The 16,073-nt window shown below is 49.9% G+C and overlaps 1 protein-coding gene across 1 annotated transcript in view; it reads right to left on the minus strand.

The window, feature by feature from the left end:
• The window catches only part of Psd2 (pleckstrin and Sec7 domain containing 2), a 50,554-nt gene that overhangs the window by 20,395 nt on the left and 14,086 nt on the right, over positions 1 to 16,073 (minus strand). Inside the window, exons 3-7 of the mRNA XM_032885598.1 lie at positions 15,049 to 15,495; positions 14,514 to 14,708; positions 10,621 to 10,701; positions 7,618 to 7,730; positions 6,841 to 6,899 (exon numbers count right to left, since the gene is read on the minus strand). Coding sequence (XP_032741489.1) covers positions 6,841 to 6,899; positions 7,618 to 7,730; positions 10,621 to 10,701; positions 14,514 to 14,708; positions 15,049 to 15,495 — 895 coding nt within the window. The remainder of the gene's footprint in view (positions 1 to 6,840; positions 6,900 to 7,617; positions 7,731 to 10,620; positions 10,702 to 14,513; positions 14,709 to 15,048; positions 15,496 to 16,073) is intronic.

The raw sequence follows: 16,073 nt of genomic DNA on the forward strand, positions 1-16,073 counted from the left end.
CTTTTTAATTAAAAAATGTGTGTAAGTGCATGATGCATGGGGTGGGGGCAGTCAGAGGGCAACTTTGCAGAGTTGGTTCTCTCTTCCATTACATGGGTTCCAGGGGTCAAACTCGGGTCACCAAGCTTGTGCATGAGGTGGCCTCACCCACTGAGCCATCTTTCTGGCCTGTGTTGTATTTGTACAGTAGTTGTGAACGATCAGAAAAGGAAACGGCATCAATAAGAGTAAACTGAGGGAGTTGGGGAAATGGCTCAGTCAGTCAAGTACTTGTGCAAGCATGAAGATCTGAGTTCAAACCCTAGCATCCACCTGCAAGCCAGCGTGGCAGTGTGCATCTATAATCCTAGCAGGAGGGGAGACTGAGACAACAGGATCCCCGAGGCTTGCTGCCTACCCTGTCTGAACCAGTGAGCTCCAAATCCAGTGAGAGATACTGTCTCAAAAGTAAGATGCAGAATGACTGAAGAATGACACCAATGTCCACCTCTGACCTCCATACACACACACACACACACACACACACACACACACACACACACACACACACACACTAAACTAAGCACAGCAGCGACAAGAGGACCATGAGGTCAAGACCATCCCAGGCTACATATTGACTTCCAAAGCAGCCTGGGATATCGAGATCCTGTCTCAAAAAAAAAAAAAAAAATTAACTGCTTAGCCACAGACTTAACCAAGGAAATTGGGCACGGGGGGCTCACATCTGTAATTCCAGCACCCAGGAAGCTAAGACAGGAGCTTAAGACACTCTGAGCTACACAGTGAGTTCCAAGTCCTGAGCAACAGCATAAGACCAAGGTTCAAAAAAAAAAAAAAAATCAACCAAGGAGATGAAAGGGTTGTATACTCAAAACTATAGAAGAGTTCTAAAACGAATTAAGAAGGAATAAATCCACAAAAAGATATCCTTTGTTCGGTGGATTAGGAAGACTTAGCATTGCTAAAATGGTAATTCCCCCCCAAACCGGCTGAATACCCAAGGTAATCGCCATCAAATCTCTATACCCCTCTCTCTTCAGAAATTCAAAGGCCGATCCTTGCGTCTGTATGGACTTGCGAGAGATCCCCCACTCAGTCTTGAGAACAGACTTCACCTATTAAACGTTCAGAGAACTTACTAGAAAGCCACAGTAGGAAGCACTGGGCATTCACAAGAGACCAGAGCTGCAAGTGAATGAAGCTAATTAGAAGTCAGGAAGCAAACCTGTGCTTTCTGTCTGAGATAAGATTCCATATAACCCCGGCCATCTTCAAACTCCCTATACAGACAAGGGCGGCCTTGAACTTCTGATCCTCCTGTCCCCACCCGCCTTCCAAGTGGTGGGATCATAGAGTGTGTGACCGCATCCAGTTTTGTGTAATACTGGGCGTAGAATGGAGGGTCTCATGAATGCCTGAGTGCTCTACCAGCTCATTTACAACCAATCGAGCTGTTGCTGCTGCTGTTGTCTGACATAGGATATATTGCAGTGCGATAGCCTCAAACTCCTATCTGGCCTGCCTCGACCTCTGAGTGCTGAGTGCAGCTTAACACCTGTAACACCACACTTGCCAATCAACGGGATCTTAACAAGTCTGCCAACACTGCTTAATGGGAGAACGCTCGTCTGCATAAATGATACTGGGACTGGATGGCCAAAAGCAAATGACTCAAGTTGAATCTGTACCTCACAGTGAATGTCATTACTCAGAAGAGAATTAAAACCTGAGCTGGGGGGGTTGGGATTTAGCTCAGTGGTAGAGCGCTTGCCTAGGAAGCGCAAGGCCCTGGGTTCGGTCCCCAGCTCGAAAAAAGAAAAAAAAAAAAAAAAAAAACCTGAGCTGGGTTCAGGGGCTGAGTGCTTGCCTAGCACACCTGAGGCCCTGAGTCCCATCCTCAGTGAGGGAGAAAAGAAAAAAAGAAAAATTCAAAACTGGGTAGAGGAGCTAAAACTGCCAGAAGAAAATAGGGGTAAACCTTCACGGCCTTGGATCTGGTAATGGTTTCTTCTTTAGGTTTGCGTGTCTGTTACAGTCTCACTATGTAAGCAACCCTAGCTGACCTAGAACTCAATATGTAGACTACACTGACCTCAAACTCCCAGAGATCGCTCTGCCTCTGTCCTCTGTGCTGAGGTTAAAGGTCTGCGCCTCCACAGCACTGGTAATAATTTCTGATTTATAGTGCCCAAAACACAACAAAAGGAAGGAAGAGAGACAGACAAACAGACAGCAGCAGGGATAAGGAGAGAGCAGTCAGTATTGCACCTGCTGTGCAAACATAAAGACCCAAGTTCGATCCCCAGCACCTGTACAAGAAGGCTGTCATGGTAGTGCATGCCCATGATCCCAGCCCTGAAGAGGAGGGCACTGGAGGATTCCCCCGGCTTGCTGGGTAGCCATCCTAACAAATATCCTGGCCTGGCTTCAAACTCCCTGTATAGACAAGGGCGGCCTTGAACTTCCGATCCTCCTGTGGGGTCCTTCCTTCTCAGTGGTAGGATCATGGAGAGTGTAACCACATCTATGAGCCTCAGGTCCCAGTGAGACCCTGTCTTTGAAAAAGAGATGGACGGCTCCAGAAGAATCACACTCCAGATTGACCGCAGGCCTCCTACACCCACGCACGCACGCACGCACGCACACACACACACACACACACGTACACAGAGAAAGAGGAAAAAAAGATAAATTTGGATGTAATTCAAACTTTAAAAACTGTTCTACATCGCAAGACTCTATCGAGAGGGAGAGAAAGAGAGTAACCAATAGGATGAGAGAAAACATTTGCAGCTCCCATGCCTGAAAAGGGTCTGGTGGCCTGAATACAGAAAGCCAGCCGAACACCAAAACAGTCACTTTAAATTGGACAACCGAGCCAGGCCGGGTGCTGTCTGCCCATCACCTGGCACTTTAAGAGTTGAGCCTAGAGTGCTGTGAGTTCACGTCAAGCCTACGCTATAGCGTACGAGTATGAATAAAATAAAGTGGGCAAACCTTGCTGCCAAACCTGCTGATCTTCCTTCCATCCCGCAGAGACCCACATAGAGGAAGAGGAGCGCCAACTCCTGCAAGTTGAACTCTGACCTCCACATGTGCAACACACACACACACACACACAGGAAAATGAATATGTTTTTTTTAATAATTGAGATAAGTGTAATAGCACACGCCCCTAATCCCAACACTTGGGAGGCAAAGGCAGGCAGTTTATAGCTCGCTAAGTTTGAGTTCAGCCTGGTCTACATAGAAGCTTGAGCACGGCCTGGTCTATATAGCAAGTTCCAGGCCAGCCAGGACTACATAATGAGAGCCTGTCTCAAAAACACAAAAAACAAAAAACCCACAAAAACAAAAACAAAAAAGCAAACCTGAGAATAGGTGTAGAAACTAAAACTTTCACACAAATTTTCATAACTCCACATGCTTACCCATGTATGTCCCACGTGGCATGTCCATGCAATGACACTATTTACCCCAGAACAAGAATATAAAGTACTGACACACGCTACAACATGAAAGACCCTTGAACACATTACGCCAAGTGAAATAAGCCAGACACAGAAGGTCAGATGATGTGTGATTGATTCCGCTCACATGAAGCGTCTGCACCAGACAGCTCATACGGGTGAGAGGCGGAGCCACAGAACAGGGACTGGGGCGGGGGAGGAGGAGTGCTGCTGGGGGAGGGGGTGGAGGCTCGTTTTGAGAGTGATGAAAAATCCCGGAATGGGTCAGTAGCTCTGGGTGCACACCCCCGGGAATGCTCAGTGCTGCCTGCCGCGTTGCGTGTTTTTAAGTGGTTAAAACAGTCAGGGCCTGCTGCTGTATTTTACCACAGTGAAATTAGTCAGTGAGTGTACACAAGATGGGATGCCTGGCTTCATTGGCACATGAGGCCATTATGGTCACTCTGGAGAAAACACTCCAAGTCCACCCATACCCTTCACAAAAGTTCATCTCTCTCTGAGCCAAGAAGCAAGACTCACCAAGGTACAAAGAAGACATACCAATGAAGTTGTTCACTGTAAAAGAAATATTGACAGACAGACAGGCAGAAAGACATGTGCAGGGACAGGGAACGGAGAATGCACAGCCCAAGAAGTTGTATGGCTGGGGACCCTGAATGCCCAGTGTCTTCCTCTCAATTCAGTTTTCATCAACAGGACCTCCCTTGGGCCCTGGGCCCTGGGTTCTCTGTCCCCTAGCAGGAACGAGCCACAGCCAGTCTGGGCACAGCCCCACCTCATGGCTGTGACCCTGGTTCTCTCAGGCTAGGGCGGCCATCTCCCTAAGCACATGTCCCAGCCCAGAGCGGAGGCTGACTGTGGTTAGGTGCTACCCAGCTGTATTCAGAGAGAAACAGTTGGCCATCACTTTTGACCAAGACAGCTGCCTTTCCTGAAAGCACGGCGTGACTCTGAGGTAAGAACGATCCTAGACTGTTTTTATGGCTCAACTGGAAGGAAGTCTTACAGCCTGGCATCAAATCCCTACACCTGTCCCAGGGATCTTCCACCCACCCACAAGCAGCTTCACGCCTGTGGTGGAGAACCGCTCACCTTTCAACTTCGCTCTCCTGGAACTAACTCACCACCCTTCTCCTCCGCCCTTCTTCATTCCTGGCATCCAACCCTCTAACCCTAGAGTTCAGACACACCTACAGGAAGTCTTCCTGCCTCCCCTCCTCTGACAATCCAGTCAGCCTCCCTCTCTGACAAGAACTCTCTAGGGGCACCAGTGGGGACCATTCTAAGACACCCCTCATAGTCCAGCTGGTTTTTATTGTCTCTGACAAAGAACTGGGAGACAGGAGAATCCGAGTCCTCTGACAAGCTCAGTCACTGTAACCAGCAGGCTTTGGCTTTGGCTCTCTGGGCTGGCTGCATTAAGACTCGTAGGCAAAGGGCTGGAGAGAAGGCTCTGCAGTTAAGAGCACTGGCTGCTCTTCCAGAGGACCCAAGTTCAAGTCCCAGCAACCACATGGTGACTCACAACTGTCTGTTACTCCAGTTCCAGGGGATCTGACACCCTCACACAGACATGCAAGCAAAACACCAATGCATATACTTTTTAAAATAAAAAATATATAAATCATTTTATAAAGGTTCACAGACAGGGGAAATCACACAATGGGGAAATAAATAGAAGTTTAGTGAGTTAAGAGGTTTGCTGGAGGCCATACAACTGTGCTGTGGGCAAACACGGAGAACACTAACCCAGGTTTCTCCCCACTGCTCACTGAGCAACACTCCTTCAAGGGAGCTCAGTTAAGGGGCCATGCTGGGGGTCTCCCCACTGTTGGGCACAGCATGGAGGAGTGACTTCCACACTCCTTTTCAAGTGGCTAAAGTTCACAGGGTGAGCAGAGGGAGCAATCCCAGGGACGGCTGGCTTGTAAGGGTGCTCACCCCACTTCTGTTCACAGTAACACACCATATCCATACCTGTCTTCTCTCCATCCCATACTCAGGCTCTGCTAAAGTTGTCACAGTTTGGCCTGACCTCAGCCCTCCCCTGGGCAGTGCCCCCCATGGGCCCACAAGCCCAGCCTTGGCTTCTCCTCTTCTCCCTCTGCCACTCCAGATGCCACTGGCCTCAAGACTGTAACCACAGGTCGTCTAGCACTCAGGTTTTGAAAGTAGCAATGGACACCACTGCTGTGTGGTGCTCCTATAATATACTATTCACAGTGAGACCCTTGCCAGGATCAGGCCACTCCCAGTCCCCACCAAGTCACTGGAGGAAATCATCACTGCCCCGAGAAGATACAGAACCTGAGACTCAGAGAGGGGCAGCAACTTACCCAGGGTCACGTAGCTACCCCATGAAGGCAAGATTGGATGTGAAGCTTGTCTATCCCAGATTTGCCTTTAACACCCCATATCTTCTGGAGCTTTCTGGTTTACTTAGAACCAGACATACACCTGTCACTGAGTCGCTGAAATGTACCCACCTCCCAGGAGGGCTCTGACCAGCCCTGAGTGAGTGATGGCCAGAGAGCAGTTGGGTGGGGCAGATGGTTTGATAGGACACAGGGGATGAAGGAGGCGGGTCTAAGCATACAGCATGCACACTCTGACAGCAGCACTTACCACCTGAGGCAGGGAGGGCAGGAGAGCCCAGAGCAGTAGCCAACAGAGGAAGGAAGAAGGAATTAGTGAGCGTGAGAAGCCCGGAGGCCGCCTGGGGCCTGGGCACCCACACATTCTTCCACTCACTGTCCTGACAGGAGTGGAAGGGTGAGGAGGAGGCCCCTTAGGAGTAACCTGTCATTTGTCAGAGACCAGTCGTCTGGGGGGCATGACATCACAGGAAGGCCACATCTGGGCTTTTAAAGGAGCTGTGGAAGAGCATGTAGCCTTTGCCGGAGCAAGGCACAGACTGTCACAGATCAGATGACCTTGCCCTGAGGGCACATCTATTTCCAGTGCCTCAGCTGGGAGGTGGCAGTGCACGACTTGCTTCCCAGCACTTGAGAGGCAGAGCCAGGCAGATCTCTGAATTCAAGACTAGCCTGGTCTACAGAGCAAGTTCCAGTACAGCCAGGGCTACACAGAGAAACCCGGTCTCAAAAATCAAACAAAGAATTCCATGTGCCTCAGCTGCTCTCACTGCTCATCTTAGGAGCCAAAACCTGGGCAGAGCCAGTGGAAAAAAAAACAAGACAGGGTCAAGGGTCAACTATAGAAGCAAGGAACCCACCTCCCAGGTCTGCTAGAAAAAAAAAAAAAAATGACCCTGACCAGGAGTTCCAGCAAGAGGGGTGGCTACAAGGTTGGTCCTCAATGACTAGGAGTCAGTAAGAGCATACGTCCCCTTGATGGACCCCCAACTCACATGTCCGTGCAGGTCTGTGTTGAGCAGCATCAGGGCACAGGTGAGCGTGTGGATCCCATCTAAATAGAACATGATAGTAAGAACCCACTCATTCTCACCGGAGCCTCCTACCTGCCTCCCCATAGAGCCAGGCTAAAGGCCACACAGACGAAGAAAGGTAGACATCCGCTCCCAAGCACTTTAGGGCCAAGGCTTGGATGACACTCTAACCCGATGTCTCCCTCTTGTAGACAAATTCACCTTGAACCTTAGATCTAGGAAAGGCTCTGGACCCCAAGCTATGTCCCTACAATAGCTAAAAGGGACTTGGTCCATCAGTTTCTAAGACTCGGGTCCATCCATACAGTAAATCCTGCCTCTACAGGAGACCTGCGTGGAATATCCCTCCCCAAAAAGTCAGGACTGAGTCTAGGCACAGCCACTGGGAATGGGATGACCATGAGTAAGACACCTGAGGTCTCTGGTCCAGGAGGTCATCCCATAATCCTGGGCATTTTATCGCTTTGGTTTCTGAGGCTCAGGTTGGCCACAAGCTTTAAAGCACCACCCCCACCCCCACCCCCCATCTTCATCCTGAAAATCCCTGGGGGTTTGGGTGTGCTATGGTGACACAACTGTATTCATGCAATCTTAATTGAGGACCGACTATTTGCCAGCATGTATGGCCCACCTGAGCCTGCCTGCAGGCAAGACAAATGTGGCAGCTGGGCCAGGGTGGGGAGAAGACCAGGTCTCAGCTGGGCAGGTAGGATGGAAGGTGGTCAGGGAACACTGTACCTTCCGACGTGCTGTCGTCTGGGTTACACTGGCAGTACCGGCGAGAGAAGTGGGTAAGGACTCGTTCTCGTTCCTGTGTCTCCCCCATCAGTGGGAAGGCCTTCAGGAAGGTTCTAGAATGTAATTCAAGGTTGCTGAGTGAATCTCAGAGCCCCTGATACAGTCTCCTCACTGGAATAGAAGAGTTATTACCCGCACACAAACATACATGAAGCTAGTTCTTGTACTACGGTACCCGCTAGACACTCTCTGTGGCCCAGGCAGAACCTTGGCCCTCCAAGACAGCCTCTGGATTCTAAGACCTCAGGCAGGGGTATGATCTTCACACCCAGTGCCTTCTGTGAGTCTCCAGGCTCTAGACAGTCATGCTTTGCTCTAGTGACCCAACACATAAGGCCCTCAGCACAGCACCCATGATGGTGATTCAGTCCCACTAGCTTTCTGATCTCCCTCATTTTGATGCAATCCAGAGGCTCAGCAAGATAGATCTGCTTAGAGTAGAGCAATATAGATCCCCCACCAGTGCAGCAGTACACTGCCTTAAGCTACAGGTGAAGCAACAAGATCCCATGATCTCAGGATGGAGAGGACTGGACAGAAGCGTGCTGACATGGACAGCCACCTTTTCCCCAGGTGTATCACAGACAAAGCCCATGGACAAAAGGCAGTACACTGGATCCTTCTCTGGGACTGGAAAACACACTCAGAGCCTTGAGGAATTGTAAGAACATGGCCACACAGTTGCCAGATTCTGAAGGTGTAAAGGTTATGGAGCTGTGACTCCCAGAGGTAGAGGGTTTGGTTTGGTTTGGTTTGGTTTGGTTTGGTTTGGTTTGGTTTGGTTTGGTTTGGTTTGGTTTGGTTTTTGAGGAGGAGGAGGGCAGTTTTATTGCAAGGACGTGGTAAAATGAGGATTCAGAGCAGTTTTGGTGGAGTGGCTTCCCATGCAAGGCTGAGGCTCAGAGCTAACCCTGAGAGACACAGCACTTCAGAGCTGCCTCTCCTCAGCCTAGCCCTAGCTGGGCTAGGACTGTGTTCTGTGTTCCTTTCCAATCGCCTTGTAAAGGAAAGGTTGGACAAATTAAGAGAAACAATAAATGTGGGAAAACAAGGGGAAAAAACAGAAAACAGAAGCAGACACCAAGTCAGGACTGGAGAGACGAGTTCAGATCCCCCAACCTGTAACTGGAGGTGAGCACGGTGGCCACCTGTAATCCCGGTGATCAGAAGGCAGACAGAGGGCATTTCTAGAGCAAGCCAACTTGGCAGGCCAGTCATGTCTGTGAGCCCTGGATTCATCTGAGTGACTTGACTTCAAACAATAGGGTGGAGAGCAACTGAGGAAGACTCCAACATCAACCTCAGCCTCCACACACGAGTTCCCACACATGCAAATATGTGCACATGCACACACATACATACATACATACATACATACACCACAGGTACACAAACACACACATGCAAACATGTACACAATACATGCACACACAGGCACACATGCACACATACATGCAAGCATGCACACAACACATGCACACTTATCACACATGCACACACATGCAAACATGAACACACATCACACATGCACACACATGCAAACATGTTCATGCAAACATATACATGTACACACATGCACATACAAATACACAGAGAAATGAATCAGGAATACACTAAAAAAAGATATACATGATTCAGATGTGTTCATGAAAAGATGGGGAGTCCCACAGAAAACTGGAATCTATTTTAAAGTTTAAATATAATGAAAATTCTAGGAATGTAAAATGTAACTGAGAATAAAAACTTAATGATGTTTCTTTGGGGGTATGTATGCATGTGTAGTATGCATGTATATGCATGAGGGTATGTGTGCTTGAATTTGTGTAAGCACATGTCCATGCATGTGCATGCATGTGCACACAGAGACCAGAGGTTGACATCAGATGTCTTCCTCAATTGCGTTTTACTTTATATACTAAGTGAGGTCTCTCATTTGAACCGAGAGCTTGCTGATGTGGCCAGTGTAGCTAGCCAGCTTGCTCTAGGTTGCAGATACCATATCCACCTAGCATTTACATGCCAGGGGTCTGAACTGTGGTCCTCACACTTGCTGCTCTTGCAAGCCATGTCTCCAGTCCCTAAATAGTTTTTATTGACTTCATTTATTTGCTATTGGACATAGGAGAATAGCAAGTACACTGAAAGACAACAGAAAACATCCCAACCAAGACAGAGGGACAAAATAAAACTCAATTCTTTAAAAGTATTAAGAGACATCTGGGATCCCACAAGAGCGCCATGCACCTGTAGACATCGCCCTTAGCTCTGAGATGCTGCCCTTCCCTCCTCGGGCCTGGCCGAGCATCTTTCTGATGGCACTGGCCTCCATCCCACCCCTCCTGCTCCCCAGGCCCATGCCTGACCCTCCTGAGACCCAGATACTGAAATTGCTGCAATCGGGTCCCCTTTGCCACCAAAGTAGGCCAGATGTAGCCAGATGGTAGTGCCCCATGCCTTTAATCCCCACACTCAAGAGGCAGAAGCAGGAGGATGTCTGTGAGTTCGGGTCAGCCTGGTTTACAGAGTGAGTTCCAGGACAGCCAGAGCTACACAGAGAAACCTTGCCTCAAAAAAACAAAAACAAAAGCAAACAAACAAACATAGGCCATGAGTATAAAGACCTACAATATCCAGCAAGCAGGAAGTGCTCCATACAGGCAAAACACTGGCCTCCTTTTCCCTTCTGAGAAGCTGTGACTACACTTGAATTTTCACATCCCTCACCACCAATCACATTAGCTGGCAATCACTAAGTTGCTGGACAACAGCTACTCATAGGTTCCCGCCACCCCAGCTTTACCAGAGGGGTCAAGACTTGCGAAAGGTTGCATAAAAAATCATGACAGACTTGCTAGAATATAGATATTATATTCTATATTGCAAAAATAGATAGCTAGAATGACAAGCCAGATATATATGCTGTCCCAACCCAGCCCCACTGACCTGAGTGCTCTGTCCAAAGTGAGGCCTGAGAAGTCGAAGAAACTGAGGTACTCCCCAGCAACCAGCCTGCTGAACTCATTGCTGACAAGAAAAGATAATGGGATGTCAGTTAGAGACAGGCCCAAGTCCCAGGACATCAGGTACTGGGGAGGTAGACCCCAGAGTACCCTTATCTACCCAGAGTACCCAGATCTACCCAGACCCAGGATCACCTCCCTCTGGTCACTCAGCTCAGAGAGATCAACCTCAGTCAGTGGCATCAGGAGATGATGTCTTAGCCAGCTCAGGGAAGGGAACAGGACGGGGTGATGCAAGTGTTCCCAGCAGAGGAGATGACATAATGTAAATCAAGCTATGGAGGGTGGCAGAGGTGAGGCAGGGGCCTGGCCTCAGGATCAGGGTATAGCTGCAGCTTTTTCAGCTAACACCATACCTGCAGAGTGGAGACCCATGGCAAATGGGTCCAGAAAAGGGGGGCCAAGATGAGAACATAGGATTCTGAGGTCACCAGAAAGGGAACGACTGAGAAGGTGATGTCAGAGCTCAGTCTGAGGACAGAGCTGGCTGAATCCCTGTGAGAGTAACCTTGTAAGAAACAGCCTGGTGTTCCGAGATCCGAGCCCTTGTGAGAACCAGGTGCAGGGAGCTCGGCATGGCAATGGGTGCCTGTTACTTCAGCACTGTGAGGACTGCAGAAGGACCCGGAGCTTGAGACCAGCCCGCCTACATGAGACTCTGTCTCAAAGGTAAGTAAGGGTTTTAAATGTATAGATGGGCTGAGGTAGTAGCTCAGAGCGCTTGCTTAGCACGCACAAAGTCCTGGATTCAATCCTCCACGTGGAAGTATCTGAAGGAGTTCAAGGTCATATTGAGCTTGAGGCCAGACTGTGTTGAAGCTATGACTCAGTGGTTAAGAGCACTCACTGCCCTCCCAGAGGCTTGAGTTTGGTTTCCAGCACCCATGTCAGGAATCTCACAACTGCCTGCAATCCAGCTACAGTGACTCTCTGTCGCCCTCTTCTGCTTTCCTCAGGCACCTGCACATACATACAATATATACAATCGCGCAACACACACACATCCAAACACAGAAATATAAAAATATTTTCTCCTAACCTAATGCACAAGCCCAGGGCAGAGCTCTGAAAACTGCCCCCATTGAGGATCTAGACCAGGGAAAGAGCTAGTGAGGAGGACCTTGTGACAGCAGAGAGCAGGTCTGTGCCCTCCTGGAGCCCAAGGAAGAACGTGTTTCATGAAGTATTTTTAAAAAATGATAATAATAAGCCTCACCCTTTCCTTCCCATTGCTAGGCTCATGAGAACTAGAGGGATATGTGACCTAAACCACATGCACATCCAAAATGTGGGGACCCTTTGGGGAAAATGGCTGCTTCTTTGACATATGGCACTTTAAAAGAGAGGGGGCCTGAGAAGATGATCTCAGTGTTAAAATGCTTGCCTTGAAAGCATGGGGACCTGAGTTTTGATCCCTACCACCGACATAAGAAGCCAGGCATGGTGGTGTAGACATGCACTCTCACCCCTAAGGAGACAGACAGAGGATGCCAGCGGTTTCTGACCAGCCAGCCTAGCCAGTCAGTGAGCTCCAGATCCCATGAGAGATCCTGATTCAGAACACAGAGGAGGACTTGAGAGATCGACCTCTGGCCTCCACGTGTGTATAGAAACAGAGGCCAGGTAAAGCAGGCCTGATTTGAACGAGTATTTTCTTCCTTTTCTTCTTCTCTCTTCCTCTTCCTCTTCCTACCCGTTATCTTCCTCCTCTCTCTTCCTCTTTTTTCCTTCCTCCTCTTCTTCATCTCCTTCCCAAGTGCTGGCTAGGCTGGCTGGTCAGCAAACCGCTGGCATCCTCTGTCTCTGTCTCCTCAGGGGTGAGAGTGCATGTCTAGACCACCATGCCTGGCTTTTTATGTCGGTGCTAGGGATCAAAACTCCGGTCCCCATGCTTTCAAGGCAAGCATTTTAACACTGAGACCATCTTCTCATCTTCTCATCTCCTCCTCCTCTTCTTCCTCTTCCTCTTCCTCTTCCTCCTCCTTCCCTTTCTTAGTTTGGTGGCGGTATGGAGGATCGACCCCAGAGCCTCACACACATACGGCAAGCACGCCACACTGAGCTACAGCCAAGCCCTATTTTTATCTTATATGTTTCTGATGTGGGATCTCACCAAGTTTCTCAGAGTGTTTGTGAACTCACTGTAACCCGTGCAAGCCTTGAGCTTGTGTCCCTCCAGCCTCAGACGCCCGGTAGCTGGGATACCTGCCTGCAACACCAGGCCTGACCAAATCAATGTTTTGTAGCGACTCAGAAAAAGATAAACACACCAAATGTGGGAGATAATGAGAAAATTTTTTAAATATTGTTAAGTGTTAAAATAAAATAAAATAAAAATTATCGTCAGCTAGGGATAAGCTAAAGCACAGTGAGTCAAATACTAACGTGTCTGAATATGCTTCCAACAAATGGGGAGAAGAGCTGAGGTATGGCGGAAGAACATCGAGGCTAAGGTCTGGGTGTGGTGATGCACACCTGTTATCTCAGCATTTGGGAAGTTGAGGCAGGGGGATTTGGTGACCAGCTTGGGCTATATAGTGATACCTCAAAACACTTCAAAGTTGCAAATGAGTATATGGAAAGTTTGATGTTTATCTGCTCTGTGTGTGTGTGTGTGTGTGTGTGTGTGTGTGTAAGGTTCATAATGAAAACTTGAAATAAAAAGGAGTGGCCAGTGTGTCAGTACTGCTGAAGGAGGCATGGGTAGAGAAGTTTCTAAAGGAGGAACAGAAAAACAAGAACCCATCCAGAGGAACTAAGGAAAGAAAGGAAGGAGACACAAGCGACCCAGGGCAGAAAACCTGAGAGTCGAGATGAGGAGTTGGAATTTCCTCCCCGCTCCACCCCCATAGCCTGATTTTTGGATGGGAGAGACGAGCTGCAGCAATTACTGGAGGATCCTGCAGAGGGCACCATGGAAACATGGCAAGAACCCATCCTCTCAAGGACGGGCGGCTGTTTGCAGGTTCCGCCTACCTGGAGATGTTCAGCTTGCCAGAGGAGTCTGTGAGTTGTGAGTTTAGGAAAAGCTCCTGGGAACCCACTGCCCAAGGTACAAGGAAGTGTCAGAGGATGTAGGAAGGTCTCCTAAAACCTAAAGCCCTCATCTGAGCCTGACCCAGGTCTAATCTGTCTCCCTTAGCTGTGTGAGTGGCATGAGAGGCTGGCCAGCTCCCCCCACCTCCAGGCCTTCCTGGGTTGGTGGAGTTCCTGTGAACGGAAGGGCCAATGCGGAGGCCACACTATGCTCAAGCATACTCAGAATGTGTCGTTCTCTCACATACGAACACTCCAGATCACCAATCCTCCCCAGGACTGCTAACGGTTTGTGTCCTTTGCACACAGTCTGAAGGTCATGCCCCGTGCTTTCAGGTGTGGGGTCCTTTCAGCCGCTCCCAATAGACAGGTTTAATGAAGATAGACACATTGTTTCACCTCCAGGGCCCGGACATTTACCCCAAACCCCTCACAGGTTCCCCTATCCACCTAACCCCACTGGGTAGAACTCTGGTTCAGTTGGGTTATTCTGTCCTCTCTAGTGCCCTTCATAACACCATAACCACATCCCCCATCCTGCTCCAGCCCTGAGGGGCCGCCTGTCACCACCCCCTCCCTGACAGCAACCACCTTCGCCCAAGTAGCCCAGAAAGGAAACAGATTTAGGGCGAGGTCAAGAATGAGGACAGTGACAGGAGGAGGTGTCCTTACAAGCCTGGTGGGAGCTCCCGGCACCAGCCATCCCTGAAAGAAGTCACTGACACCCCTTTCCGGCTGAGGAAGGCATAGGATCTGCTTTGCCTGGGGAGACGCACTCACTTTTTGCCCAGCTGCCGGGCCACGTCACAGCGCTGGAAGCCTTCAAGGTGGTAGAGGCGTCGTGCCAGCCGGCGAGCGGCTTCGCTGACCCCCTGGCATCCATTGGCCATTGGATCCGTGCTGCCAGTCTCCAGCCCCTCAGAGCTGCTCAGCTCTGAGTCCGAGTCCGACAGGCCGTCCTTAAGGCTGGTGTCACTGCAAATGAAAAGGAAGGAATCAGATGCCCTGTGCGTGGCCAGGCCTCTGAAAATCCACTGTGGGGCCAGAGCACGGAAGCAGGCTCCACTGCAACAGGGCAGCATGGAGCCAATCTCCAGAGAGTGGCTCAAATGCTCAGCACAGAAATATGGCCTGCTCTGAGCTAGCAGAGTGGGAAATATGCATACAGAGGACAGCGGGATGACCTTGTGGGGGCTTGTGGATCATGGACACTGTCGTCCAGAAAGTTTTGCCTCTTCTGGCTCTCAGGTCCCCTACTCACTCGTGGCTCCACAGATCCTGGCCCAGCCCCTCCCCCACCCCACTCCCGCCTCACCTGGCAGAGTTCAGCACCTTGTCCGTGTCCTCATCATCCTCATCGTCCCCTCCTGAGCCCCCAGGCTCATCTTCATGGAACCCATTGGGCATCGATGTGAGAGACAGGTGGCTCAAGACATTCTCCGAGCGGCTGCTAGAGATGGACCGCCGCAGGGGACTGCCCAGTTCCCCATCACCACCACCAGCTGCCCCCAGGTCCCCTTCAGGCCCTATGTCCCCAATGCCCAGCCCGGCTGGCTCAGGGCTGTCTCGAGCCCGCTGCTGGATGAGGGGTGTAAGGGGAGCCTCGAAGCTGACACAGCTATCGCTCTCGTCAGTGAGACTCAGCACATCGAGTGAGTCCAGGCTGCTATACTGAGTGCCCCGCAATAGCTCCGACTCCAGAATCTTCTCGAAAGTGGCACTGAAGCCATCCCGCACATCCGGTTCGCCAGGACAATCCAGCCTATGGAATGCAAGGGCATCGTTACTTAGATGTCCCTGACACTAAGACTAGCTACAACACCACCAGTGTTCAGCTAGGAGCTAACACACACACACACACACACACACTCCATGAAAACTCACACACTCCTGTGCATATACTAATTAATGTATTGACTGGGCACATACAGATACACACACACACACACACACACACACACACACACACACACACACACACACGAGCCCCCTGCATATTCACACACCTCCTGTGCAAATGTCAAGATGCAGACGTGTCTTAGTCTCAGACACACATTCATGCACACAGACACACGCATGTGCCCCCATACATATTTACACACCCCAGTGTACTTGCCCACTCAGGCAAGGCAGGCTTACAGCTACACTCTTCAAAACTTCTGTAGATGTTCTTCCCACCCTCCCTGGCCTTTAGACATCCCCCTTCCCATCCCCTCCTCCTTGTTCGGTGGTACCCCAAGACCAGTCTCTCTACCTTCTGCTGAGAAACAGACTGTAACTCCACTGAGTGAGACAGACACGAAGTTCCTGGTGAAACGTATCAAAGCCCCAGGAGAATCC

The sequence above is a fragment of the Rattus rattus genome, chromosome 15 (genome assembly GCF_011064425.1).
Source record: "Rattus rattus isolate New Zealand chromosome 15, Rrattus_CSIRO_v1, whole genome shotgun sequence".
Lineage (NCBI taxonomy): Eukaryota > Metazoa > Chordata > Mammalia > Rodentia > Muridae > Rattus > Rattus rattus.